Raw genomic sequence first — 27863 nt, 5'->3', positions numbered from 1 at the left:
AAAACAACCAAAGGTAAAACTGAAAATCTAGCCAGAAAATCTGGAGTCTGACCTGGCATTTCAGCTTTATCTTGATATCTATCACACAACGGTGGTATGATTAGAAATCAAACCAAGGGCAGTTCATAGGGTAACAGGCATGTAGCCCCAACAGTCTGGGCACGCAAAAGCTTTGTTTAGACAGATAGAGATGTTTGGTGTTTTGTTTACTAAAATGCTAATAATTTTTGCATTTTATTCATATTGAGGGTTTCAATATATTTAAAAATCTAGTATCATATTAAATATTATAATTATTCCATTAATATTTTAATTCATTTAAATATCAGCAAATAAATAACATTATTAAATTGTAAGGACTTGTTAAGGTTAAGAATGTAATGGTGGGTAAGAATGGCATAGCAGTTAAATGCATGGTTATCTGAAGTGAAACTACAGGGTTGGAATTTTGGTTCTGGCACTTTTTAGCTTGTGACTGTGACTCCTCAATTTAAAAATGGGTCTAACAATAGTAACTACCTTGTAGGGTTATTGTGAAGGTTTAAAGAGTTAACATATTAGAGTGTATACAAGGATGCGCCAAATAAACACTTGTTACTATTGTTATATTTTAACTTTGTCAACAATAAAAAGTTGATACTACTATTTCAAAAGAGCAATCAGATTTTAAACTTTCATGTCCTCTGGAAGTGGTCTAAGAATGAAAAAAATGAACATACAGGACTCAGTACAGCCCCTGAGACATAATAAGCACTCATAATAATAATAGAATCCTAATAGGAAATAATAGGAGAGGATCTTAAGAAATCATCTGATTCTGCTTCTAGAATGCTGCTGCACACATAGTACCTTCCTTAGACAAACCTTGATACAAATGATCTCTTTAGTTTTTAGTAATATGCTGAAAATACTCTACCATTCCTGATAGATCTACTTTCTATCACTATAGTCATATTTGCCATTCTACTACGAATTCTTATACTGTGTTTGCCTAGGTTTGGTATCAGGGTAATACTTGCCTTACAGATTGAATTTAGAAGTGTTTCTTCTTCTCTAATATTTTGGAATTTTAATCAGGCTTTGCTGTCTTTGAAACATTTAAAAAACTTTTTTTCCTTTGAGACATAATTTAGTTGTAGTGTAATCAACTGTATCTCAAGTGTATATAGTTCAACAAGTTTTGATAGATGGATATACCTGTCTAATCCAACCTCCTAGAATGTTTTTTTTTTTTGTCATCTCATAAAGTTCCCTTGTACCACCTTCCACATAATCTCTAACATCCCTCCTCCCTGCCACTGCCACCACCCCCTCCCACAACCACTGTTCTGCTTTCTATCATCATAGATTAGTTTTGCTATTTCTAACAATTCAAATAAATGGAATCACACACTACTTTCTTTTTAATGTCAGGCTTCTTCACTCAACACAAAGTATTTTTGAGATTCACCGAAATTACTGTAGTGTCAGTTGTTTGTTTCTTTTTATTGCTAACCAGTACTCCATAAACATTTCCAACACATTCCATAAACATTTCCAATAATTGTTTACTCATTATCCTATTAAAGTGAATTTGGGTTGCTTCCAGTGTTTGGCTATTATGAACTGTTATGATGCACATGTGCAGGTCTTTTTGTGAATAAATGTTTTCATATCTTTGATAAAAACTTGGGTATCATAAATAACTGGAAATGATGGGTCATAAAGAATATGTGCGCTCAACTTTATAAAGACTGTCAAATTGCTTGTCACATTTTATACTCCAACCAGTGACTTGTGTTTGACAGTCCTGGTTCTCACATCCTTGCTAACATCTGGTTTTTTCATTTTTTTAAAATGTCAATCTAGTGGGTGTTATCTCATAGTGGTTTAATTTGTATTGCTCTGAATATGGTTTGAATAGTTTCTGTGTGTTTATTGGCCCCAATGTGTCTTCTCATGAATGTCTGGTCAAGTATTTTGCCCACTTAAAACATTATCTTATTTTTGAATGATAAGATTCTAGATACAAATCTTTTATCAAATATATATGTATATGTGTTGTCAATATTTTTTCTGAATCTGTGGCTTCCTATTAATTATTTTATTTATTTATTTTTTGAGACAGAGTGTTGCGCTGTCGCCCAGGCTGGAGTGCAGTGGCATGATCTTGGCTCACTGCAAGCTCTGCCTCCCGGGTTCACGCCATTCTCCTGCCTCAGCCTCCCGAGTAGCTGGGACTACAGGCGCCCACCACCACGCCTGGCTAATTTTTTTTTTTGTATTTTTAGTAGAGACAGGGTTTCACGGTGTTAGCCAGGATGGTCTCAATCTCCTGACCTTGTGATCTGCCCACCTCGGCCTCCCAAAGTACTGGGATTACAGGCGTGAGCCACCACACCTGGCCAGCTTCCTATTCATTTTTAAAACAATGTCTTTTAATAGGCAGAAATTTTAAACTTTGTTGAAGTTCCTGCTATTCCCTTAAAGTGCAACTGATACTGAAATAATATAAAACACAATCACAATTCTAATAACTATTTATTAAATCCAGAAGAAAGCATGAGGCCAACGATGAGTTTTTAACAGGAGACTTGGATCTGTCCCTGACTTCTGATCTGATCTTCCACTATTCTGATATATATGACCTGACTAAATGGCTTTCCATTTTTAGGTTGCTTTTCCCTGGCCTCTGGTAGTTTAGTAAGGCTACCTTATTTATGCAAATATATTGAGTATAATCTTGAACTCTTTTTTCAATGTCAACAAATTAAGACACTATGTCGAACAGGTGCCTACTCAATGTGCCCTCCAGGTTACTAAAGGCTACAAACAGGACCTTTGAGGGTGTGATCCTTAAATTACTTAACAGTAGATCTTTTTCAGGAGTCCACTTTTATATGCTTTGTGTTGCTAGATTTGTTAAACCTGGTAGACATCACACAGCCATCCTGACTAAGCATCTACTGCCCACACAGAGACATCTGTCTTCGTCTTCATTCGGACAGTGATACAACATCAGTCAGTGAGTAAAGGTGGTGAAAAAGGAAGTAGGGTCTTTATTAGGCAGTGATGAATAAACTGAACACTGAAATTTAAATTAATAATAAATGGTGCTGCCTAGACTTTATTCTTTAAAACAACATATTGCCCAGCTATTAATTTATTCAAACCTTAAATCAAGCATGAGCTTATAACATCTCCAATATGGTACATTCTTAGGGAGAATGGGCTAGAAGATGCAGTAAACCTACACGTTTCTCTTTGCTACTAAAATACTACTATTCTTTATTGCTTTTATACATTTATAGATTTTCATCGGCATAACTTATATTTTCACCTGGGTTAATTATATAAGCTAGCAACATCTGGTCCATCACAAAGTGTTACTGTGTGAAGATCATTTACAAAAATAGTAAAATTTAATGCAGAATTGATTTTCAGAGTTATAAAAAAATGGAATTTGTTATAGAAATGGCTATGTGTAGACAACTAAGTTAGTCAGTTTCTACTGCTTCCAAATATTCTTCCAAATGCTTATCTTTAACTTAATTTCTACCTCTTTAAACTGCCAGCTACTTAATATCTTTTCTTCCAATAAACATGGTATCCCTGAATGATCCAAGTCCCTAATTATTTGTGAAATTATGTTTACAAAGAGCAATAAGTCACAAATTTCTTATTCCAAAATGTCACCACTAAAAAATAAAAACAAAAAAACTTGTTGAAAGGCTAAACTATTATAAGTTTAGATTAAAATTTGGGAACTCCACACACACACACACACACAGTTTCTTAAAGATATATATGGAAGTGGAATAACAACTCTCAAAATATAAATACAGAAAATTGTTTTCAGAGAATGTAATAAAACTATCAGTTTTATAGTAAATTACAGTATAATATTTATCCTAACTAGGGAAACTATTCATATTTGAAATACAGTCTACAAAAGCTTCAATTAAAATATAAGTGTATTACCATTTTTAAAAGAAAGTATTAAAAATAATTGTCCATAAGTATCGATATTGATATTAGGTGCTAGTGATAAAATTGGCCCATGAAAAGACCTCTATTTTTCAAAAGAAAATGAGATATCTGCTTTATAATTAATATTGGAGTTTGTAGTCATCTTAAAAACCCCACAAAATCTGCATCCAAAAAGAATTATCTGTAAGCTTTTGGACTAATGAGGATGGATGGTGATGTTAATAACACTCCTCTTAAGCCGAGCTTCTTCCTGATAGCTGAATTTATATTTGACTTGTTCATATTATGGATTTCTTACGAACAGCCATTTTCTTTCTCCATTTATCCCTTGGAGGCCTAAAACAGGAAATAATTTCTTTCTCTAAAAGCAAGTATGAGGGAAAATGTCCAAATCAAAAGGTTATTCCCATGTATTCGATCTGGTAGTTATTCATACCTCCACACCCTCAGCTGTCTTATCTTTTTTTTTTTTTAAGTAAAAAAGGAGAACCTGAAGAATCTTTCTGTAGAAATTTTCTTATATTCAACAAAATGTTATTTGTGAAATGGTCATGATGGGCATTATTTAAATAGGAATAGTATTACCAGATTATCCCCAAATCCTCTTTGTGTAGGCTTGCTTGGGTAATTATTCAACAAACATTTACTTCTGTAAGTTTAAAAGACGTTCTACATGTTCCTCATGGCACTTAGTTTTGATTCATATGTAAAGGACAACTATACCTTACACATTTCTTATATTGCTCTCAAAGAAGCAATAAATTAACTGAAATCTCTTTATTTTAAACATAGAACTCACTGAATCCTGCTTTCGACATTATCTATATAATGGGAAGTAGCTACAAAGCACCTGGCTGTTTATTATGCTGACATGTTCAGAAAAAGACATATGTTTTCTAGTTGCAAACACTAGTCCCTGAGAATGCTGATTTCACTCACTGCAAATAAAATACTACTGAAAACATTCTTCTGAATAATTACTTGTGGATGAAAACTTCCTGCTCTTATTTATTCCCAAATCACTTCTTTTTCAAATATGACAACAATGTCTCTTTTTCAACAGGCCAAGAATTGCTAATTGTTAGACCATTAATATTGAGGTTACCAAGCATTTATTAAAGATAGCAAAAGTTTAAACATGACCAAATTCACAGTAAACTTGGCTCTGAGCACCAGTGATCTCATGTCAGCCTGTAGGCATTGCAGGGGGGAAGGAAAAAGAGAAAAACTAAACAACACAATTCTAGACATACTAAACTAGATTTTTTGACAATAATCTTTCAAAAAAGAACTTCAAAACCCTTAATTCCAGGGTATACTCAATAGTCCCCTTACAGAGGAATTAGCATGTCTATCTTTCCCAAGTGTTATTTTTTTTAAAATTGCTAGAATCAAGGAGAGAAGCAGATTATTAAAGCCACGATAGCTTATTACCCTAAGCTAGGACAGCAATGGGTATTTATGAGAATAACATATAAAAATCAACATCAATGCTGAAAACTGAAATAGAGTAACAGCCATAAGAAGAACTATTTCTAAGATGTGTCTTTATTTCATCCTGAAGCACAGAACATAGACTCTATTAATCATCTCTATCCAAGATCAACTTTATAAAGCAAACATTATGAAAATCCAAAGTTTCAGTCCATCTCAATCATAAACTTTTATTCAGTAGCTGTTATGTATAGTTTATTGCACAGGGCACTGAAGTCAGAATTATGTCAGTATTCCTCACACCTCTTAAAATGGTCACTATTTTAAAAAGCAGAAATAGTAAGTGGTGGTGAGGATGTAGAGAAATTGGAACCCTTGCGCACTGATGGTGGGAATGTAAAATGATGCAGTCGCTATGAAAAACAGTATAGCACTTCCTCAGAATATTTAAAGCGGAATGGCCATATGGCCCAGCAGTCCCATGTCTAGGTATATATTCAAAAGAATTGAAGATTTTTGCACACACATGTTGATAACAGCATTATCCACAATAGCCAAGAGGTGGAAGCAACCTAAATGTCCATCAGCAGATGAGGGAATAAAGAAAATTTGGTATATACATAAAACGGAATATTATCCAGCCTTAAAAAGGAAACTCTGATACATAGTATGACATGCATAAACTTTGAGAAGATTATGCTAAGTAAAATAAGCCAGTCACAGAAAAGTCTGCATGATTTCACTTACATGAAGTGTCTAGAGTAACTGAATTAATAGAAACAGAAAGTAGAATGGTGGCTGTCAGAGGCTGGGGGCACAGGGAAATGAGGCGTTATTTAATAGGTACAGAGTTTCAGTTTTGCCAGAGGAAAAAGTTCTGGAGTTTGGTTGCACAACAATGTAAATATACCTAACATGACTTAACTTAAAAATGGTTGATATAGTTTGGATGTTTGTCTCCTCCAACTCTCATGTTGAAATATCATCCCCAGTTTTGAAGGTTGGCCCGAGTGGGAGGTGTTTGGGTCATGGGGGCAGATTCCTCCTGAGTGGTTCATTGCTGTCCTCATGACAATGAGTGAGTTCTCATAAGATCTGGTTGTTTAAAACATGCTGGCTCCCCATCACCTTCCACCACAATTGTAAGCTTCTGAAGGCCCTCACCAGAAGCCAAACAGATGTTGATACAATGCTTACAGCCTACAGAACTGTAAGCCAGTTAAACCTCTTTTCCTTAGAAATTACTTACCCTCAAATATTTCTTTATAGCAACACGAGAATGGACTAATACAATGGTTAAGACGGTAAATTTGATGTTATATGTATTTTCCATAATTAAAATTTTAAAAAAATTTGCATTCTACGAATGGGGGACAAGAAGATTATGTCAATACTTTGCATATGACAGTGCTCAATAAATATTAAGATAATTAAATTCTTGGTCATCTGCTGAAATAGGGTCCAGAAGTTTTGCAATGCTCCCTCAGGCAGAAACAGGGGTCATGATTCAAGTCAAAAGAAGCAATAAAATTAATGTATTATATACTCACAAATAAAACTGTCCATGTTTCAGCTTTCTGATATCACAGATTTATTCCATTTTGGACCTGGTCTACCTGTTAGAAAGTTTTTCCATATTGTTGAGCCCAAATCTGCCTCCTAGTCATTTTGACTCACCAATCCTGAATCTGTCCCTCTAGGAACTCTATAGAGAATAGAAATAACTGAGTCCTTCTTTTGTGTGAATACCTTTCAATGTAAGGAGTTAGAGGAGAATGCCATATTACCATAGTCTGTAGTTTCTTAGACAGCAAGTTCATTGAATCAATGCCCTAAAGGATAGGGAATGGGACCCATACAATTCTAAGTCATTTTCTCTTAAAAGAGTTTAAAATGTTGTAATTATAAGTTTTCAAAGGAACAGTAATTTATTTCAAATTATTTATAAGTTTGGGTTTGCTTTAATTTGAAAATGAAAATATGAAAAGCCCTTAATTTAATTAAAAAAAAAAGGGGGGGGTCCTGGAGCAGTGGCTCATGCCTGTAATTCCAGCACTTTGGGAGGCTGAGGCGAGCAGATCACCTGAGGTCAGGAGTTCAAGACCAGCCTGACCAACATGGTGAAACCCTATCTCTCCTAAAAATACAAAAATTAGCTGGGTGTCGTGGCAGGCGCCTGTAATCCCACCTACTCCAGAGGCTAAGGCAGGAGAATCACTTGAACTTGGAAGGCGGAGGTTGCAGTGTGCCGAGATCGCGCCACTGCACTCCAGCCTCTGCAACAGAGCAAGGCTGTCTCAAAAAAAAAAAAAAAAAAGGTTTTCCCTCTTGAAGCATCTGACTCTGAAACACTGTTTGGCTCTTTTGTCCCTCCCTGAAGTAGATCTTAGACATCTAATAAATGCTGTCAGCAAAAATGCTTTGGGCTGAAGAATATGATAAAGGTATAATCTTTTATTAGCAGTCATTTATTTCATTTTCATTTATGCTGGAGATTTTAGCCATTCAGCATGTATATAACCTAAAGTTATTAAAACATTTTTAGTCACTGTGATCTTTTGGTTTATTTGTGCACATAAAAAAATGAACAAATACCAGGCATTAATTAGTAGCAGATACAAAATTATTAAAGCACTCTAACCAGTTACTTATGTTTCCATCTCTAAGAACATTTCTGTGTTTTAATAATAGTAGAATATTATTATGTACTAGTAGTAGAAAGAGAAGTAATTCAGGTAACAATATCATGCTCTCCAAATTATACTGAAAGGTTATGTCACATACTGAAATAGTTGTTTACAAACTTTTCTGAAAATCTGGTTTCAAGAACTTAGTTGAAACTGTTTTTAGTTTCTAAAAGAGTTAGAATTCTCACCTTTAAAAGACAAAAGAAAACGAGTGAGATAAATTAAATATAGTTAACTTTTCAACAAAGTATCAAATAAATGAGCATTCTGCATACCTCCTTGCACTTAGTAAGTGTTCAATACATCTTGAATTGAAATGAGTAAAGATTTTTACTTGGTATTGCTTAGCTAGCATCTAAATTAAATCATATAGCTAAGTTTGATGCCTTTCAAAAATTTTCTAGTATTTTTTAAAATTGTAAATTGATAATTTATAATTGTAAAAACTTTTTGTAGTACAAAGTGATGTTATGATTTATGAATGTGGAAAAATTAAATCAAGCTAGTTAACATCCATCACTTCAAATACTTAATCTACTTTTGTGGTGTGAACATTAGATATTCATTTTCTTAGCCATTTTGAGATGTATAATACTCCACTGTTAACTACATTAATGATGCTGTGCAATAGAAGTAAAAAACAAACCAGTAACATATTCCTCCTGTATGATTTTGTACCCTGTGAGCATCATCTCCCTATTCCTCCCACCTGTCTAGCCTCTCTAACCACCATTCTACTGTGCTTCTATGAGTTTAACTGTTTGAGTCCACATATAAGTGAGAACACAGGGTATTTGTCTTTCTGTGCCTGGCTTACTTCACTTAGCATAATGTTCTCTAGTTCCATTGATGTTGCCAGTGACAGAATTTCCTTCTTTAGCAAAGTTGAAAAGCATTCCGTTGTGTATATATAATACACCACATTTTCCTTACCTATTCATTTGTTTATGGACAATTGAGTTCATAACTTGGCGACTGTGAATAGTGCTGCAATGAACATGTAGTGTAGACATCTCTTCAACAAATGAATTTCAAATCGTTTAGGTGAATATCTAAAAGCGGTATTGCTGATTCATATGATAATGCTAATGTTAGATTTTTGAGGAATCATCATACAGTTTTCATAATGGCTGTACTAATTTACATTCCCACCAACAGTGTACAAGGGTTCCTTTTTTCCACATCCTTGCCAACACTTATCTTTTCTCTTTTTATTATAGCCATTCTGACAGGTGTGAGGTGATATCTCATCATGGTTTTAATTTGCATTTCCCTAATCATTAGTGATATTGAGCATTTTTTCATGTATCTGTTGGCCACTTGTGTCTTCTTTTGAGAAACGTCTTTTCAGGTCCCATCCCCGGGTTTTAATTTTTTTATTTTGTTTTCTTGCTATTATTTGAGCTCCTTATATGTTTTAGATATTAGCCCTTCATTAGACATCTGGCTTGCAAATATTTTTTTTCCAATTGTAGTTTGACTCTGCACACTGTTAATTGTTTCCTTTGCTGTGTGGAAGCTTTTCAGTGGATGTAATCTCATTTATCTATTTTTGCTTTCGTTACCTCTTGTTAAATCCAAATCCAAAATACCATTAACTGTACTAATATGTCATTTTTCCCCCTATGTTTTCTTCTGTCAGTTTTACAGTTTCTGATCTTAAGATTAAGTATACTTATTTACTGTTGATTTTTGTATATGGGCCCAATTTCATTATTCTCCATGTGGATATCCAGTTTTTCCAAAACCAATTATTGATGAGACTATCCTTTTCCCAGTGCAGGTTTTTGGCCCTTTGTCAAAAATCAATTGATCATACATGCATGGGTTTATTTCTGAGTTTTCTAGTATGCCCTTCAATTGGTTGATTTTTTTTTTTTTTGCCAGTACCAAGCTGTTTTAATTACTACAACTTTGTAGTATAGTTTAAAATCAGGTAGTATGATACCTTCAGCTTAGCTCTCTGTGCTTGTAATTGCCTTGGCTATTTGAGGGATTTTTTTGTGGTTTGTACGTAGTTTCATATGAATTTTAAGATTTTTTTTCTATTTATATGAAAACTAACATTGGAATTTTCATAGTAATTGCATTAAATCCATAGATCACTCTATTGGTCCATTCTCACACTGCTATAAAGAACTACCTGAGACTGAGTTATTTTACAAAGAAAAGAGGTTTAATTGACACACAGTTCCAGATGGCTGGGAAGGCCTCAGGAAACTGACAATTATGGCATAAGGCAAAGGAGAAGCAAGCACCTTCTTCACAAGGCAGCAGGAGAGAGAGAGAGAGAGAGAGAGAGAGAGAGAGAGAGTGAGAGAGAAAGAGAACTGCCATACACTTTTAAACTATCGGATCTCATGAGAACTCATTATCACGAGAACAGCATGGGCAAAACCTCCCCTGTGATCCTATTGCTCCCCACCAGGTCCCTCCCTCGACATGTGGGAATTACAATTTGAGATGAGATCTGGGTGGGGACATGCAGTCAAACCATACAATGACTTTGGATAGCATATTAGTGTGTTCTCCCATTGCTATAAAGAAACACCTGAGACTGGGTAATTTATAAACAAAAGAGATTTAATTGGCTCATGGTTCTGCATGCTGTACAGGAAGCATAGTGGCTTCTGCTTCTGGGGAAGCCTCAGGAAATCATGGCAGGAGGTAAAGAGAAAGCAGGCAGAGCAGGAGCAAGAGAGATAGGGGAGGTGCTACATACTTTCAAACAACTAGATCTTGTGAGAACTCTTTCACGAGAACAGCACTTGTGGGATGGTGCTAACCCATTCATGAGAAACCAACCCATGATCTAATCACCTCCCACCAGGTCCCAACTCCAATACTGACGATTACAACTCAACATGAGATTTGTGCAGGTACACAGATCCAAACCATATCAATTAGTATGGACATTTTAACAATATTAATTCTTCCAATCCAAGAACATGTGATATCTTTCCATTTCTTTGTCTTCTTTAATTTCTTTTTACAGTTTTCAGTGTACAGGTCTTTTACCTTCATAGTTACATTATTCCTAATTTTTTTATTTTTTTTTGGTAGCTATTGGAAATAGGAGTGTTCTTTTGATTTCTTTTTCAGATAGTTCATTGTTAGTGTACAGAACTGCTACTGCTCTTTGTGTTGACTTTGTATCCTGCAACTTTATTAGTTCATATAGCTCTTTGGTGGAGTCTGTAGAGTTTTCTTTCTACATATAACATTGTGTTGTCAGCAAATATTCACAATGTTACTTCTTCCTTTCCTATTTGTGTGCCTTTTCTTTCTCTTGCCTATCTGCTCTGGAAAGGAATTCTAGTGCTATTTGAATAGAAGTGGTGAGAATGGGCATCCTTATCTTGTTTCGGATTTTAAGAGAAAAAGCTTTCAGCTTTTCCCCATTGAGTATATTATTAGCTGTAGGCTTCTCTTACACGGCTTTTATTGCGTTGAGGCACATTCCTTCTATACCTAATTTGGTGAGTTTTTATAATAAAAGAATGTTGAATTTTATCAAATGCTTTTTCTGCATCTAGTGACATGATCATAAGGTTTTTATACTTCATTTTGTTAATGTGATGTACCACATTTATTGATTTGTGTATGTTGAGTCTTTTGTGTATCTCAGGGATAAATCCCATTTGATCATGGTGGAGAATCCTTTTAATGTATAATTGAATTTGGTTTTCCAGTATTTTCTTGAGGATTTTTGCATCTATGCTCATCAAGAATACTGACTTGTAATTTGCTTTTCTGGTAACGTAATTGTCTGGCTTTGGTATCACAGCAATGCTGGATTCATAAAAAGGGTTTGAAAGTATTCCCTCCTCTCTGGTTTTTCGGAAGAGTTTGAGAAGGATTGATACCAGTTCTTTAAATGTTTACTATAATTCAGCTGTGAAACTACCATGGGCTGTGCTTTCCTTTGGTGGGAGATTTTAAGAATTACTAATTCAATCTGCTTACACATTATTGGTCTGTTCAGCTTCTTGGTAGGTGGTATATGTCTAGGAACTTATCCATTTCTCCTAGGTTGTCCTATTTGTTGGTGCATAATTGTTCATAACAGTCTCTTATGATCCTTGGTATTTCCATGGTATCAGTTCTATTGTCTTCTCTTTTAATTTCTGATTTTATTTATTTTACCCTTCTCTCCTTTTCTCTTAAGTTAGCTAAAATCTGTCAATTTTATTTTTTCAAAAATCAACCCTTAATTTTGTTAATGTTTTGTATTGTTTTTCTAGTCTCTATTTCTTTATCCCTGCTCTGATCTTTATTGTATTTTTTCTCTCCTAGCTTTAGGCTTAGTTTGTTCTTTTTAAAATTTCCTTGAGTTGTAACATTAAGTTGTTTGAGATCTTTCTCTTTTTTTGATATAGGTTTTTTTTTTTTTTTTTTTTTGCTATAAACATTCCTAATAGAACTGGTTTTGCTGTATCCCGTAAGTCTTAGTATACTGTGTTTACATTTTCATTTTTCCCAATATATTTTTAAATTTCCCATTTAATTTCTTCATTGACCCATTTGTTTTTAGAAACATGTTGTGCAATTTCCATGTATTTTTTAATTTTTCCAAAATTCTTCCTGTTATTGATTTCTACTTTCATATCATTGTGGTCAGAAAATATACTTAATATAATTTCAATCATCTTAAATTTGCTGGGGCTTATTTTGTTATCTAAGCTGAAGAACGTTCTGTGTGTCCTCAAGGAAAATGTGTATTCTGTTGCTGTTGAATGGAATGTTTTAGATATGTCTGTGAGGTTCCTTTGGTCAAAAGTATTGTTACAGTCCAATGTTTCCTTATTAATTTTCTGGATTGCTAATCTGTCCATTTTTGAAACTGAGGTATAGAAGTCCCCTGTTGTTATTGTGCTGCAATCTATTTCTCCCTTCAGATCTTTTTATCTTTGTTTTATATATTTAGATGCTCCCATGTAGGGTGCAAACATATTTATAATTGTTGTATCCTTTTGGTAAATTGACCCCTTTATCATTATATAATGTCCTTTGTCTCATTTTATGGGTTTTGACTTAAAATCAATTTTGTCTTTTGTCCTACTCTCTTTTGGTTTGAATTTGCATGGAATATCTATCTATTCCTTCAGTTTCCATCTATGTGTATCCTTAAAAGTGAGATGTATCTTTTGTATACGGCATATAGCTAAGTCTTATTTTTTAATCCACTCAGTAACTGTCTTTTTATTAGAGAATTTAATCCATTTATAATCAAGGTAATTATTAACATGTAGGATGTACTATTGCCATTTTCTTTTCTTTTCTTTTTATTGAGGTGGAGTCTCATTCTGTCACCCAGGCTGGAGTGCAGTAGAGTGATCCTGGCTCACTGCAACCTCCACCTCCTGGGTTCAAGTGATTCTCCCGTCTCACCCTACCGAGTATCTGGGATTACAGGTGCATGCCACCATGCTCAGCTAATTTTTGTATTTTCAGTAGAGATGGGGTCACACCATATTGGCCAGGCTGATCTCAAACTCCTGAACTCAAGTGATCTGCCTGCCTCGGCCTTCCAAAGTGCTGGGATTACAAGCATGAGCCACTGTCCCTGGCCTATTGCCATTTTCTTAGTTTTTTTCTGGATGTTTGGTAAATAATTTTTTCTGTCTTCCTCTCTTGCTATCTTCCTTTGTGATTTGATGTTTTTCTGTAGTGGTATGCTTTGAATCCTTTCTATTTTTGCTTTATACTTCCACTAAAGATTTTTGCTTTGTGATTACCATGAGGTTTACACAGAACATCTTATAAACAATCAAGTATAAGCTGATAGCAACTTAACTTTGCATACAACAATTCTATACTTTTGCATACCCCTTCAACATTATGTTTTTAATGGCAGAATTTACATCATTTTTAATGTGTATACCTTGATAATTTATTTTAGCTATAGTTGCTATTAATATTTTTGTTTTTAAACCCATGTACTAGGGATGAAATTGCCTTACACACCATTATTACAGTCCTAGAGTTTTCTGAATATGGCACTATTTTACATACAACATTGAGTTTTGCAATTTCATATGTTTCATGAAATTGAGGGAGAAAGTATTATTTCCCCCTCAATTATGAAAGATAGCTTTGCTGGGTAAAGTATTCTTGATTAGTAGTTTTTGTGTTTGTTTTCCTTCAGCATTTCAATTATATCATGCCACTCTCTCCTGGCCTACTGGGTTTCTGCTGAGAAATCTGCTGATAGTCATATTGTCTCCTTTGTATGTGATGTGTTTATTATCTCTTGCTGTTCTCAAAATATTTTGTCTTTGATTTTTGACAGTTTGATTATTGTATGCCTTGGTATACCCCTCTGTGTGTTGAATTTGATTGAAATTTCTGTGCTTCTTGTACCTGGATATTCATATCTATTCCCAGATTAGGGGATTTTTCAGCCATTCTTTCCTTAAATAGGCTTTGTGACTCTTTCTCTTTCTTCTTTTGCAAATCCTAGTATGCAAAGGTTTGATCTCTTGATGGCGTCTCATAAATCCCATAAGCTTTCATTCTTTTTCACTCTTTTGTCTTTTTGGTCCTCTAACTGGATAATATCAAATGTTGTCTTCCAGATCATTGATTCTTTCTTCTGCTCTATCAAATCCACCACTGATGCTTTCTATTGAATTTTTACTTCAGTCACTGTATTCCTCGGCTCTAGAATTTATGTTTCTTTTATATTGTTTCTGTTTCTGTCAAACTTGTCTTTTTGTTATGTAGCAGTTTCCAAACTTTATTACATTTTCTATCCACATATTCTTGTACATCACTGAATATCTTTGAGTAGTATTCTCAATTCTTCCTCAGTCATTCCAAAGATCTCCATTTCTTTGCGGTCCATTACTGAAGCTTTATTAGTTTCTTTTGGGATTTTTTTTCTTTGTAGTTCTTGTGTCCTTGTGTTATTGTCTATGCATTTGAGGAGAAAGCCCCCTTCTAGCCTTTACAATAGATGTTCTTTGGCATGGATAGAGGTTCACTATTTAGTTTAGCCTGTGAAGGGCCAGCTGGTGATGATCCCAGGGAGTCAGAGCTTGTTGGGAGTTCTCTAATTTGCTGGGCAGATGCCTTTCCTCTGATGTTACATGGGGCTGCTGGATAGACTTCACTGTCTGGTGAGATCAGTGGCTGGGCTCTGCTATTAGGCAGAGTTAAGGGCTAGATACTGTGATGGCTTCTCATCAGGCCAGCTGCAAGCTGTATTCCCTGGATGGGCAATTCTGCTATTTGAGATCTGCAGTTGGGCTGGGCTGTAGGCTGGGCTCCAAGGTGAGGCAGAGTAATTTCTTGGGAGAGAGGAAATACCAGAAGCTGTGACCCTTAGAAATGCACAATTGAGGATTACCTGCCTGTCAGGATAGAGCCATGGGATTGCCATGTGGTTGAGTTTAGTGGCTGTTTGACTGCCTGGGTCAAGCAGGTCTAGGCTCTATGCTTCTCTAAGATGCGTGAAATCTCCCTGCCTATGCAAAGTCACTGGAATGGCTTACTGGCTGAATGGAGCCACTGCTTGAGCACCCATGTCAAGTCAGTCTAGACCATTTAATTCTCTGAAATTCATAAAGGTGGAGAGTCTCTCTACCTGGGTGGGGTTGTAAAGCAGGTTTTTTTGGCTGAGGGGGGGGAGCTGCTGCTTGACTTCTCAATTCAAACTGGTATAGACCCTTCACTTCCCTAAAATGGGAGGAAGTGGGCATCTCCCTGCATAGCAGGGTCACAGAGGTGGGCTCTGAGGCTGGGTAGGAAACTAGCAGCCGAAGGACTCAAGCTATGATGAACTTTCCATCATCCTTCTGAAGGCAACTAGCTCAGCTCTGGGGGTCAACTATGAGGTTGGCTGGTATCTGTGACCAGGCATCACAGCTGTCAGGAAAACAGAGGTACCGTCAAGATCCATGCACTGGTCAATATGACTTCTGCCTCCTTTATTTCTACTTGACTCCAGGCAGTCTAGCCATGCTGATTGCTTCGGAGTGGGTTTCATAAGAAGCATATCAGAATGCTAGGTATGCTGGACGACTGCATCCATTTCCCTTCCCCAATGTTGAAATTCTGGGTTCAGAGAAAAAATCTCCATCAGGTGTTGTGCTTGACTTAGGGGAAGGGGAGGGGCAGCACTGTTGTAATAAGACCATTCTTACACTTCTAATTCAGGTTTTATTCAGTTCTGCAAATCATGAGGGTATCTCAGGCTTGTTTCCAAGTGTTGCAGTTTTCAAAAGGATGCTCTAGTCTAGCCTAGCTGAACTTTGTGGGTCGGGGCCGCGGGGTGGCGGAGGGGCAGGGTTGGGAGGCAGGGCATGGAAGTGGAGCTTGAGACTTCCTATTCTGTTATTTTGCTGATGTCACTAGTCACCAGACCCAGTATATTTTAAAAATCATGTAGGTATTTGAATGACTATAACTATACTTCCATTTTGATTTTCCAGCACTATAAAAAATTCTGTTAATGTTTAGAAAAAGATAAGCAAGTAATTTTTAAGTGCCTGTGAACTTCTCCAGATTAAAATCTACCAATTAATTTCACTTGTTTGTCTAGAAAATAAGGCTTTTCTCTTCTGTTATAATTCTTCCTACTAGATATAGATATGTCAAAACATTTACATAATATTACATTTTAATTGGGTGGAGGATAAAAAGTGGACTGATTTCTGGATATTGCCAATCTCTCCTGGGAGTTATGTCATTAGTGGAATTTGTTTGAGACTAAACCTACAAATAAAATGCATTAACACTTCAAAAAACTATCTCAAGATGAGTTACTTAGAATTGAGATGTTAAAATCAATACTCCCACATATATGCAGCAAATCCTTTGATTCTAGTCTGTCTTTCCTAGAAAGTGGCTATCTTTAACTTTTTTCATTGTTGTGAATCTGGAAGTCAAAGAAAAGCTCTCTTGAGTTTCCTGATAATATATGGTAGTGGGCTTTTCAGAGTCACAAAATAAATGAAAACAGTAGAGGTATTAAAATCTTACAAAATCTCAGAGTTCTTGCTGAACAAATAAAGCTAATGTCTGGCAAAAATACTTGCTATCTTCCTTTGTACTGCCATAAACAACTGACAACCAGTGGACTGAGGCTTTTCAAGAAATATTTCAGAAAAACACAGATAAATAAAAAAATCCCTATACAAAACCTTGAAAGAGTAAACCTTGTAATATTAACATTAATGGAGATTGATTATTCTTACATAAATTATTCCTTTTAGGTGAAACATTACAAAGGACTTGAAGACTGAGATTTAGGGTTTATCGGCAAAGGAATCTTGAGAAACAATTAGAACTTAAAAAAGGCCGGGTAGGGTGGCTCACCCCTGTAATCCCAGCACTTTGAGAGGGTGAGGGCAGGCGGATCGCTGAGTCAGGAGTTTGAGACCAGCTTGGTCAACATGGCGAAACCCCATCTCCACCTAAAATACAAAAAATAAGCCGGGCGTGGTGGTGTGCACCTGTAGTCCCTGCTACTTAGAAGGATGAAGTAGGAGGATTTCTTGAGCCTGGGAAGCAGAGGCTGCAATGGGTCGAGATCAAGCCACTGCACTCCAGCCTGGGTGACAGGGTAAGATCCCATCTAATTAAAAAAATATAGGCTGGGAGCAGTGGCTCACGCCTGTAACCTAAGCATTTTGGGAGGTTGATGCAGGTGGATCACGAGGTCAGGAGATCAAGACCATCCTGGCTAACATGGTGAAACCTTGTCTCTACTAAAAATACAAAAAATTAGCCGGCTTGGTGGCAGGCGCCTCCCAGCTACTCAGGAGGCCGAGGCAGGAGAATCGCTTGAACCCAGGAGGCAGAGGTTGCAGTGAGTCAAGGTCACACCACTGCACTCCAGTGCACTCACCTTTATGAGGTGATTAGGCCATGAGCAATCTGCCCTCATGAGTAGATTAATGCCATTATCATGTGAATAGGTTCATCATTATGGGTGTGAGCTCCTGAAAAAAGATGCTTGGACTTATTTCCTCCCTCTCTCTTGCACCCCCACTTGTCTTTCGGTCTTCCGCCTTCCTCCTCCTACCATGGGCAAAGCACAAAGGCTCTTGTCAGATGCCAGCACCATGGTCTTGGACTTCCTTGCCTCCAGAGCTATAAGCCAAACAAACTTCTGTTGCTTATAATGACCCATTCTTTCATATTCTGTTATAGCAGCAGAAAATGGACAAAGATAGACATGGTGTAAACTTGGTAAGAATGATTACAATTTCTGTTTTGGAAATGTTGAATTTGAAGTCCCTGTGGGACATCTAATTGAGATAGCTATAGCATGCTTTTCTACCTTCACAACTTACCAATCCCCACATCCTGTCAATTTTTCCTTACAAAGCTCTCAAATTTCTTTGCTATCCAGTCCCCCTGCCCCTGGTCTGGCCATTCCCAATGCCTTGATTAGCCCCTATGATCTGGCCTCAAAACTGATTTCCAGACTTCAAGTCTCAGGGCCTTCTAATCCACTGTTCATATTTAGGCCAAATAAATCATTCTAAAATATAAATCTGATTATGCCCCTTCCCTGCTGAAGATTCTTCAGTAGCTCTCCAACAAAATACAAGCTCTTTTATGATCTGACTACTGTCTACTTATTGTCAACTAACAGTAACAAACAATAATAGCATTAATAGCTATCTTGTGCATTTATATGATACATACTGTTACCTTCAGCTGAAAAAAACCTGCCTCATAGAAAGACTTCTAAAATTATGATATTAAGAGTTCAATGCAGATCAGAAAAAAACAGGTTTTTTTCCATTTTTACCTGCCTCTGTTTTCTAAAATGTCCTTAATGAGTATATATACACATATATATTTTTTGTTTGTTTGTTTGTTTTATGAAAAAGGGTAAAAACACACAAAGGCCAACAACAATCAACTCTCTTTTCTGCCAACTCCTTCTGCTCAGTCCTTGGGAAAGGTTTATCTTCCCATCCCTTGAGGACATTGCTTGGGTGCAGCAGTAAGTCCTCTCCTGTCTGGCTCTTGCTGTCGGTCTTCCTGATCTCAGCTTCTGCAGTGCTCACTTCTCCACTTGGCACACTAAGCCACTTTTTCCCACCACACCGACTACTTGGTTCCTAATTCCCAGCCACAGACTCAGAGATTTAGCTCTGGAGAGGGCAGGCCTGAAGGACCATGTCCCTGGCAGGGAGCCTACAAGGACTAGTTTCCTCCAAAGAGAACCCCTAGAGACTAGATCTAAGGGAGTTTATAATTTACAGTCTTCTGACCACAGATGACCCTGAAGTTACAATGTCCCTTTATAGGATGTGTCAGGAGTCCTCTTTGGCTGCTTCCTCTTTGGTCACTCAATCAGTTCCCATGTCAACTTGCCACTTCTTTTTTCACAACCAACTTTTCCCCATCTTTTCTGTGTTCTTTTCAAGTGCTTTAATCTCCCCCTTAGATAAGTGCCACAGATTCCTAACTGATCTTTTTGCCTCTACTCTTCTTCCCTCACTGTAATCTATCTCATTAAGATAGTACTCAAAAATACTAAATAGATCCCAAAAGAAGGCCAAAATAGTCTGCTTCAAGATCTTTATATCCCAGCCCAACACTTCTATTCCCACTATTTTCCAGTGGAGATAGGCCTTTTACAGTGCCCTGCCCTCATCAGGCCCTGTGCTTTCCTGTTTCCAAGTACTTTCTCAAGTCCCCTCCAAAAATAAATGACTTCCTACCTGCTTCACTTTACTCCATTTATGGCTAGCTTAAATGCTACCTATTCCATTAAGCTTTCCTTGTCCACAAAAGTCAACTATCCTTGCCTTAAATTCCTTAACACTGCCTGTATCATATATAACTACTCACCGACTACTATTCCTGCACCCATTACATACTTCCTTACACTACAGGCTTTCAAACTCTCATCTTCTTCATTCTTGAACTCTTCACAGGGCCATCACAATTCAAAATCCAGTGGATGAATACTGAATGAATGTTTCTTCTCAACAAATATTTTAAGAGTCAAGACTTTGTCCTCATATATCTAAATTCTGTGCACCTTACACATTTAAAGGCCTCAATCAATGCAAGTACTTCCTTATTTACTCATTCAATAAACATTTCCTGAGTACCTAGTATATGCCAGACAGAGGTTAGGAATTCACAAAAAGGATTACATTAAAGTTCTGAAAATGGCCCCACCTTCCATTGTTTTGAAAGATATTCTTTCCTTATCAAAAAGAGATAGACCAAACAGCTTCTCACTTCCTCTTAGGTCAAATTTTTATAGTATGACTGATTATTTTCATAGTATGACTTATTATTTTTCATAAATCCCCTAAGCAGGTATGACAGATATGGCCACATTCAAACCCAAGTACAAAAATCATTCTAAATCCAAACATAAGTGATTTTACAAATTAGGTCAATTTTGATTGCCATCCTTCTCTGTTCTTTTCTCTGACATAAAATAATCAAGAGCTTACTGGGTTACTCTAAAATTCAAAGTTATAAATTTCAGCTTTAATACTTATGGGGAAATGGGCTTTCCAGAGCACTTGCAAGTTCGTGGCAGAGAACACCTGGGTATTAGCTCTGCTTTCTCCCTCTGGATGAGAACATGTCCTTGCTGACACTGAGTTCACTTCAACAACCAGGAAAGTCTGGTAATTATAAACATTCCCTTAAAAGGAAGCCCACAGATTATTAGTTCATGTTCTCTGGAATAGTGATGAAAATGCAATAGCCCACAGATTGTGAGCTCTTTTAGAATAGTGACTTTAAAAGGGCAGTGACATAGTAAGAAATGAACTTTCCTGATTGAGGAACACTATCTGCATATTGTATGTACATAACCTATATGTATATTGTTATTAGCAGCTGTTTATCTCTATTGAGGGCCTTTGTGATGAAGAGAAATTATGCTGATATATTGCATCTGTTTCAACTCTGACTTTACTTCTAAAAACATTGGATCTTCGGTTAACTAAATTGGAAACATAAAGCTAAAAGCACACATGTGAATGTACATATGTATGTGTGTATGTTCCCCTCCTGTCAATCCATAACCTACCCAAAATGCTGTATAAGACTTAGAGGAAAACTAAGATAGTAAAAGCAATCTAATGACTTTGATCAAATAAGTAATGCTAATTCCTAAGGAATAAATCAACTATATGACCAACACTAATTGTAGAGAATGCTCATTTGATTAGTTGAAGAGTCACTAAGGAGTTGGAACTTCTGCGCAGGATAAATGTAGACGTCCAAAAATCTCTAGGAAAAAATGTAGTATTAATTAAGGTGTTTTTTGAGGGACACTTCAACTTTTTAGATATGACATCCAAAAGACTGAAAAGGTTAAAATGCCTTCTGAAGGAAATACTAAGAAAAGTTTTCAACTTCAAAAATACTTTGAAAGTAAGGAGGTTTCTATGATCGGCAACAACTATTTCATATTTTGTAGTTTGAAAATGTTCAGCAAAATTATATAGCTTAACTAAGTAGTAAAACTCTAAATAAGAGAGACCCCTGTGAGGTGAGGTTTGGCTTTTTTTTAACATCAAAAATAGAAAATATAGGGTAAAATGGTAAAGTGAATTTATCTAACCCTGGACTTGCTTCATATTCTTGCTAAGAGAAAGTCATTTTGCTATTTAAAAGAGATAGGACTAATGCTAGATATTAAACCCAGTAACTTTATTGAAATCTCTTCTGCTTTCTCCACAAAAAACAGAATGAGTTTTGAACTTCTCATGAGTTTTGGAACCAAATTTGACACTTTAGTAGCCAAAGTAAGCAATGGAGTCACATTAAAAACTTATCAGTCTACAAAAGGTCTGTGTATTTAAAAGTTAATTAAAACTATGCAGGCTATTGAAGAGCTTAACATCTTTAACTCCTAATCTCAACAACCAAAAATGTAGTTACATATGATAAAGATTACAAGAATGCCATTTTACACCAAAGGTGTTAGAACTCCTTCCTGAAACAAAAGACCCTCTGATATATCTACTTTTGTGCAAAAAAATAAATTCGTAAATCTTAATAGCTGAACTCATTCCAAAAATGCAGAGCGAGCACTCATTTTCTAAGGGTTTCTCATTTGTACCTGGAAAAGACTTGAGCTTGAATGACTTGTGAACCGCAATTACGCACACCCACAAATGGCTTACTGTAGACATGAGTATTTGTTTGTAACATTTGGTGGGTATGAAGTGGCAAGCACAAAAGCCATCCTTTTGAAACTTTTCCTGGTGTATGGAAAATCTTAGTTTCTCATTTATGTAAACCAGTCCTGTAACTCAGATAAATACAACTCTTTGGAACAGAAATATTACCACGTCCTTGCTTTCCTCGGCTAAACTTAGAGCACTCAATGATGGGCACATTTTCTGGGCTCCACCTTCTGCAAACAAATTTAAAAGTACTGAAAAGTAACCAAGGCTTTACATCACAGAGTAACAGATTTAGGAAAGAGGGCTGGAGAAATGTTACAAACAGTACTGTTACTCTGTTGGGTGATTTAAACAGTGAGATTTATTGTCTCCTTCCAGTCTAAATTCTAAACCATGGATTTTGTCAAAGGTTCATACTAACTTACATCAAATTAGGCTTGCTGTGAATGAGCCAACCTACTCCTAGCCACATATTAAAAGTAGGAAAATGATTTGCCTTTTGTTTTGTTTTGTTCTAAGGTCCACATGCCTGGGACCTCTGCAAACAGTAGTATTATTAAAGGGAAAACTCCATGCAGTTCCAAGAATGGTAAAAACATCTCCACAGAGGAGATATTTCTGATTAACAATTGAATGAAAGTAAAAACACTAAAGTGAAATTTAAAAATAGAACATACCACATAATGCTTTGCAAAGTAACAGGCAATCAGTGCTATTGCCTTGAGATTAACTTTTCTCTTTCCTGTCCATTGTCTTCTAGAGCCACTAATGAACATTAGGTTACCTCAAAGGTGTAACATTTCTAAGCACTTTGAGGAAAAAGAGGGGCTTCAGCAATATTTAAACTTAATTGTAAACCATTTGCTTAAGGTTCACTAAATGATACCATTATTATCTATAAATGTGAAAAGAATAATATACTCTCATCTGAGTGGGTGGCTTAAATGTAACTTTACTTATTTGAATATAACATTCAAATACTTGCTAAACTGATTGTGTGATATAATTTATAAACTACTGCTTCATTAAATATTTTCTTCTTGGGTTTGGTAATTTAATGTCTAATCATTTTATCACCAAAATTAAACCAACAGTTTTTAAATCTTTGTTTAGTTTTGATTGCCCACATTTCAACAGTCCCAAGGATTATGATAGGCTCACAAAGAAACGAGATATAGAAGGAACACATATCATGACAAGACTCAAGTCCTTTTCCTCAGGCAAAAATACCATGGTTTCCTTCATAAAAAATATAAAACATAAAGATACAAAACAAAAGTCACCAGAAAAGTCTAATCAATTTTGCTAGAACCTATAATGACTTAGATGTTCAGGAGAAAAAAATAAATTGTTAAAAGAGACTGAGGTTCCACACAACAAACAAATATCAAAATGATATTTAAGTTATACCAAAAACTTGACCATCAGTTCGTGGCAAATTATTCCTTCTAATAGAAATGAATCTACATTACCTATGTTTAGCAAGATCACATCATAGAGAAATATAGAGCTATTTCCACTGCTAATTTACATAATGGAAAGTGGAAAAGTTTGCTGTTTCCACATGCCAAGCCAAAATATATAATTATCTTTGCCAAACGTTCAGCAATTGACAGGGTTTGAATGCATAAGACATCCATAGCCAGGATTACATCTGTTTTATGGACATCCATGTAAAGGAAGTAGGAACACTGACTTAGTCTATAATCGTTTATAAAATGTGATTTGGACTTTTACTTTACACAGAAATATTCATTTATTCAGTAACTTTTTGAAAACTAAAATTTCTAATTCTGATATTAGAACAACTCTGTAAAGACACTATGTTAATGCATACTGAATAACTTTTGTGGAAATCATCTATTGTTAGAAAACTGTCTTCAGTCTATTATGTGCCTGAAATGGTAGCTTTTTATTCACAAAAATAAATCAAATTATACTTATAAATGTAAAACCCATAAGAAAAAATATTTTTAATAAAATTACTCATTTCTGTTTTGTTAATTTGGATTTTCAAAGATATGTTTCTATACTACCAAGAGGTTTCTATACTGTGCAAGAGGTTTCTATACTATGCAAGAGGTTTCTATACTATGCAATCTCCAGAAACATTCAGTTGTTTTGGCGGTGGGACCCAGGGACACTCCCAGAATTGCAAACTCTTTTCCTGTCTACAACTGAATCCAAGGACAATCTTTAGAAACAATTCTTGCTTCACCAAATATAAAGCTTGCTTTTGGAGATGGCTCAGGGGAAAGGATTAAGAGCTTAGGTGTACACAGCCTGAAGAAACAGGATAGTATAAGCATTTGAATGGGAAACTTTTGGATCCTAGGTATAGAATACACATGTGTCCTTGGAGTTTACAAAGAAACACTTTAGTTTCAACAGAAACAAACAGCAGAAAGACAAGGAAGGACAGACATCAGTAAAAATACAGTGAAGATAAATGCTTGGAAATCGCTCCACTTTCTTTTTGAATGTGTCACTGTACTGAGCATTACCTTTTGGCCAAACTAAGAGGAGTGATTATCATCTACTTTAACTGAGACTGAAAGGTGTTTCATAGAACTCCAAAAACTAAATTATAAACATGAGGTTAAAACAAAATGTGAAGTTATTCCAGATCTCTTGTAGGGACCTAGAAAATTACATCAAAGTTCCCTTAGTTTAAAAAAAGAAAGAAAGAAAAAGTTCTCTTTGTGTTTATGATACATAAAAGAATACTGAGGTAGTATGAGGAGACTTAATATCAGAGCTTTACAGAGGAGTTCATTGAAAGTTCAAATCAGAAAAGAGCAGAGTTATGCTGCTGGTTACAAAAATCACAGAAAAAAGTTGTACTTGTTGCCTTATTATGCAAACAGATATAATTCAATAAAGGTTGAAAGTTTTTTTTTTTTAATTTGGTTTTACTTTCTTTAGAATGTATTTGAATATTCATGATATAATGTGCTTTTTTTTTTTTAAAAAAAAGAGAGGGATGTGACAACTTTTGAGATTGCTTCCGTAAAACAATTCACAGATGATTTTCCCTCCATCTCAATATTAGTGATACTATACATAATATTTTTGGTAATTCTCATTTACTCTCTTAACAGAATAATTTCACCTAGTGTTATTAATGATCAATATAATACAGTTTCCTGTTGGCTCCAAAAGTATGATTAGGTACTTTTACTTTCATTCAGAAGTTCCAGCAAATATGTTCAAGAAAGACAGGAGCAATTAAGAGCTTATATGTTCTGAATAAATGATGGATCTAACTTAAGGAAAAAATAATTTTGATTATATTCAGACACTCAACATTCTCCTCCTACATTGTGTGGCAAAACTGATAACTAGCTTCAGCACAAAGTTCCGGGTGAAGGTCATAGGAAAAAGAGAATCAAAACTATTTGAGTATGTCACTGAGTTATCAACTTCCAAATAAATCTAGGTTACAAAGAATACAAGAACTGAAAATAAAAGCCTACATAGAACAATACAAGTGGTTGTTTAACTTCTAAGATTAACCAAGTTGTGCCATCACTTAACATTGAAGTCCAAAACAATCTAACAGACTCTTTATATCACACCAAATACCTCTCAAGGACATTTAAACTGCTGAGGAATCATCTCAAAAGCATGCATTGGTCAATAAGAGAATCCAGTTATATACAGATGGTGGCATTTATTCCTCCATCGCTGATACCAAAGAAATTCAAAGTAGATGCTTTACAACCTAAAATAGTATAAACAAAATACAAAAAGAACTGTATCTGAGGATCTTTAGAACTAAACTCTGTGTCATTTATCTGGTCTGGTTTAAGCATGAGCTGATTTGAAAGCCATGAGATGAACCTGAATGGAGTTTTCAAATATCCAGAACCAATGGAATACATACAGAAATCTGTATGTGGGGGTATGTGTGTATAATACAAAATAATTTGGAAATACGTGGGCTTACCATCTACCAGTTACTGCTCTAAGAGCTTTACATATTTTAAATCACGTAACCCCACACCAGTCCTATAATGTAATACTATTATAAGCTCACTTTACAAATGAGAAAACTGAGGTTACAACTTGCTCTAGATCTCTAGATTTCATAGCTAGGCAGAGCCAGATTTGTTTGGTCCTAGAGTCTGTGCTCTATGCTCTTAAGCCACTATACAAGCAGTTCATAAGTATGGTTCGTGGACCCTGGGAAACTCTGAAATCATTTCAAGAGGGTCTATGAGGTAAATATTATTTTAATAATATTAAATGTGATTTGCCCTTTCACTGTCTTGACATTTGTACTGAGGGTACAACTGCTGGATGAGTCAAAGTGGTGTAGCAAGTCTAAAAGTTGTTGTATTTGTCTCTGCCAGGTACCCACAGTAGTTTTTTAAAAATGCCAGTTTCATTTAATATCCTTGATGAAGCAGTAAAAAAAAATATTAATTTTATGAAGTTTCAACTTGAATACAGTATTTTGTGTTATGGAACAGAAGTATGCACAAAGCACTTCTACTGTAGACATAAGTATGATAGTTGTTTTGAAGAAAAACACTTGTGCGAATATATGAATTATGAGCTAAAACTGTCTGGTTTTCTTTACGGTATACTTGATATTTGAAAGAAAAACGGACAAACTTTGTTATTCTAATCTGGAAACAAAGTGAGCCTCTCATTTCAAAAAAAAAAAAAAAAAAAAAGACTGAAACTATTAGTAGACAATAATAAAATTTGAGCTTTCAAGCAAAAATTGGAATTTTAGAAAACTCAAAACCACTACCATGGAATTACCCAAACACTGAAAGATGTTTTTGAAAACAAGTGATGACATTAACAAATGTGATTTTTTGGATATTACAGAACAAGATGTATCAACATTTGGAAGATCTGCATAACCTGATGGATCAATGCTTTCCACATGACCAATGCACAATATTACAAAATCATACATGGGTAAAAGATTCATTTAAAGTGCAAAATAAACCAAAGGATTTTAAGGTACAAGAGACTAGGAAGAGTTTATTTATTTGGTTTTAGATTTTACATTGCATGCAACTTATAAGAAATAATTACTTGTTGAGTTTTGGTTAAGTATTAAAAAAAGAATAACCACAAATATATGTGCTATTAAATACTCCTCCTTTCTACATTATATATCTATGTACAGCCAGATTTGCCTTCTAGAGTTTGACCAAGACAACATAGTACATGCAACAGAGTGAATAAAGAGACAGATATAGGAATCTAGCTGCCTTCTATTAAACCAGTTATTAGTTATAAAAATGTAAAATAAAACCACTCTTCTCACTAAATTTTTTTGGCAAAATGATTATTTTTTTCTAAAATGTATGTTATTTATGTGAAGATTTAATGGAGTTTATTATTAGTTTTCCTTTCCAACTTTTATTTTAGGTTTAAGGGGTACATGGGCAGGTTTGTTACACGAGTAAATTATGTGTCACAGGGTTTTGGTGTATAGATAATTTTGTCACCCAGGTAATCAGCATAAAACCTTATGGGTAATTTTTCAAATGTTTTTTTAAAATTTGTTTTAATTTCTAATAAAGTAAACATATATATATATATAAAAAACTCAAATAAATAAAAACTTTTTGGAGTCCTCAATAATTTTTAAGATTGTAAAGGGTCCTGAGGCCAAAAA

At 35.3% G+C, this 27863-nt stretch overlaps 1 protein-coding gene across 2 annotated transcripts in view; it reads right to left on the bottom strand.

Moving 5' to 3' along the window:
• The window catches only part of CWC27 (CWC27 spliceosome associated cyclophilin), a 262287-nt gene that overhangs the window by 165316 nt on the left and 69108 nt on the right, over positions 1 to 27863 (bottom strand). The window contains exon 11 of one of the 2 annotated variants that reach the window (XM_065546311.2): positions 14803 to 15382. The exons of the other annotated variant lie outside the window; for it this stretch is intronic. Within the exon in view, the coding sequence (XP_065402383.1) occupies positions 15238 to 15382 (145 nt within the window). The 3' untranslated portion in view covers positions 14803 to 15237. Of the gene's footprint in view, positions 1 to 14802; positions 15383 to 27863 lie in introns of those variants that run through there. 2 annotated transcript variants of the gene reach the window in all.

This window comes from Macaca fascicularis, chromosome 6 (assembly GCF_037993035.2).
Source record: "Macaca fascicularis isolate 582-1 chromosome 6, T2T-MFA8v1.1".
In the NCBI taxonomy this organism is placed as follows: Eukaryota; Metazoa; Chordata; class Mammalia; order Primates; family Cercopithecidae; genus Macaca; species Macaca fascicularis.
Note: the sequence above shows the minus strand (reverse complement) of the source record. Positions and strands in the feature narration are given on the sequence as shown.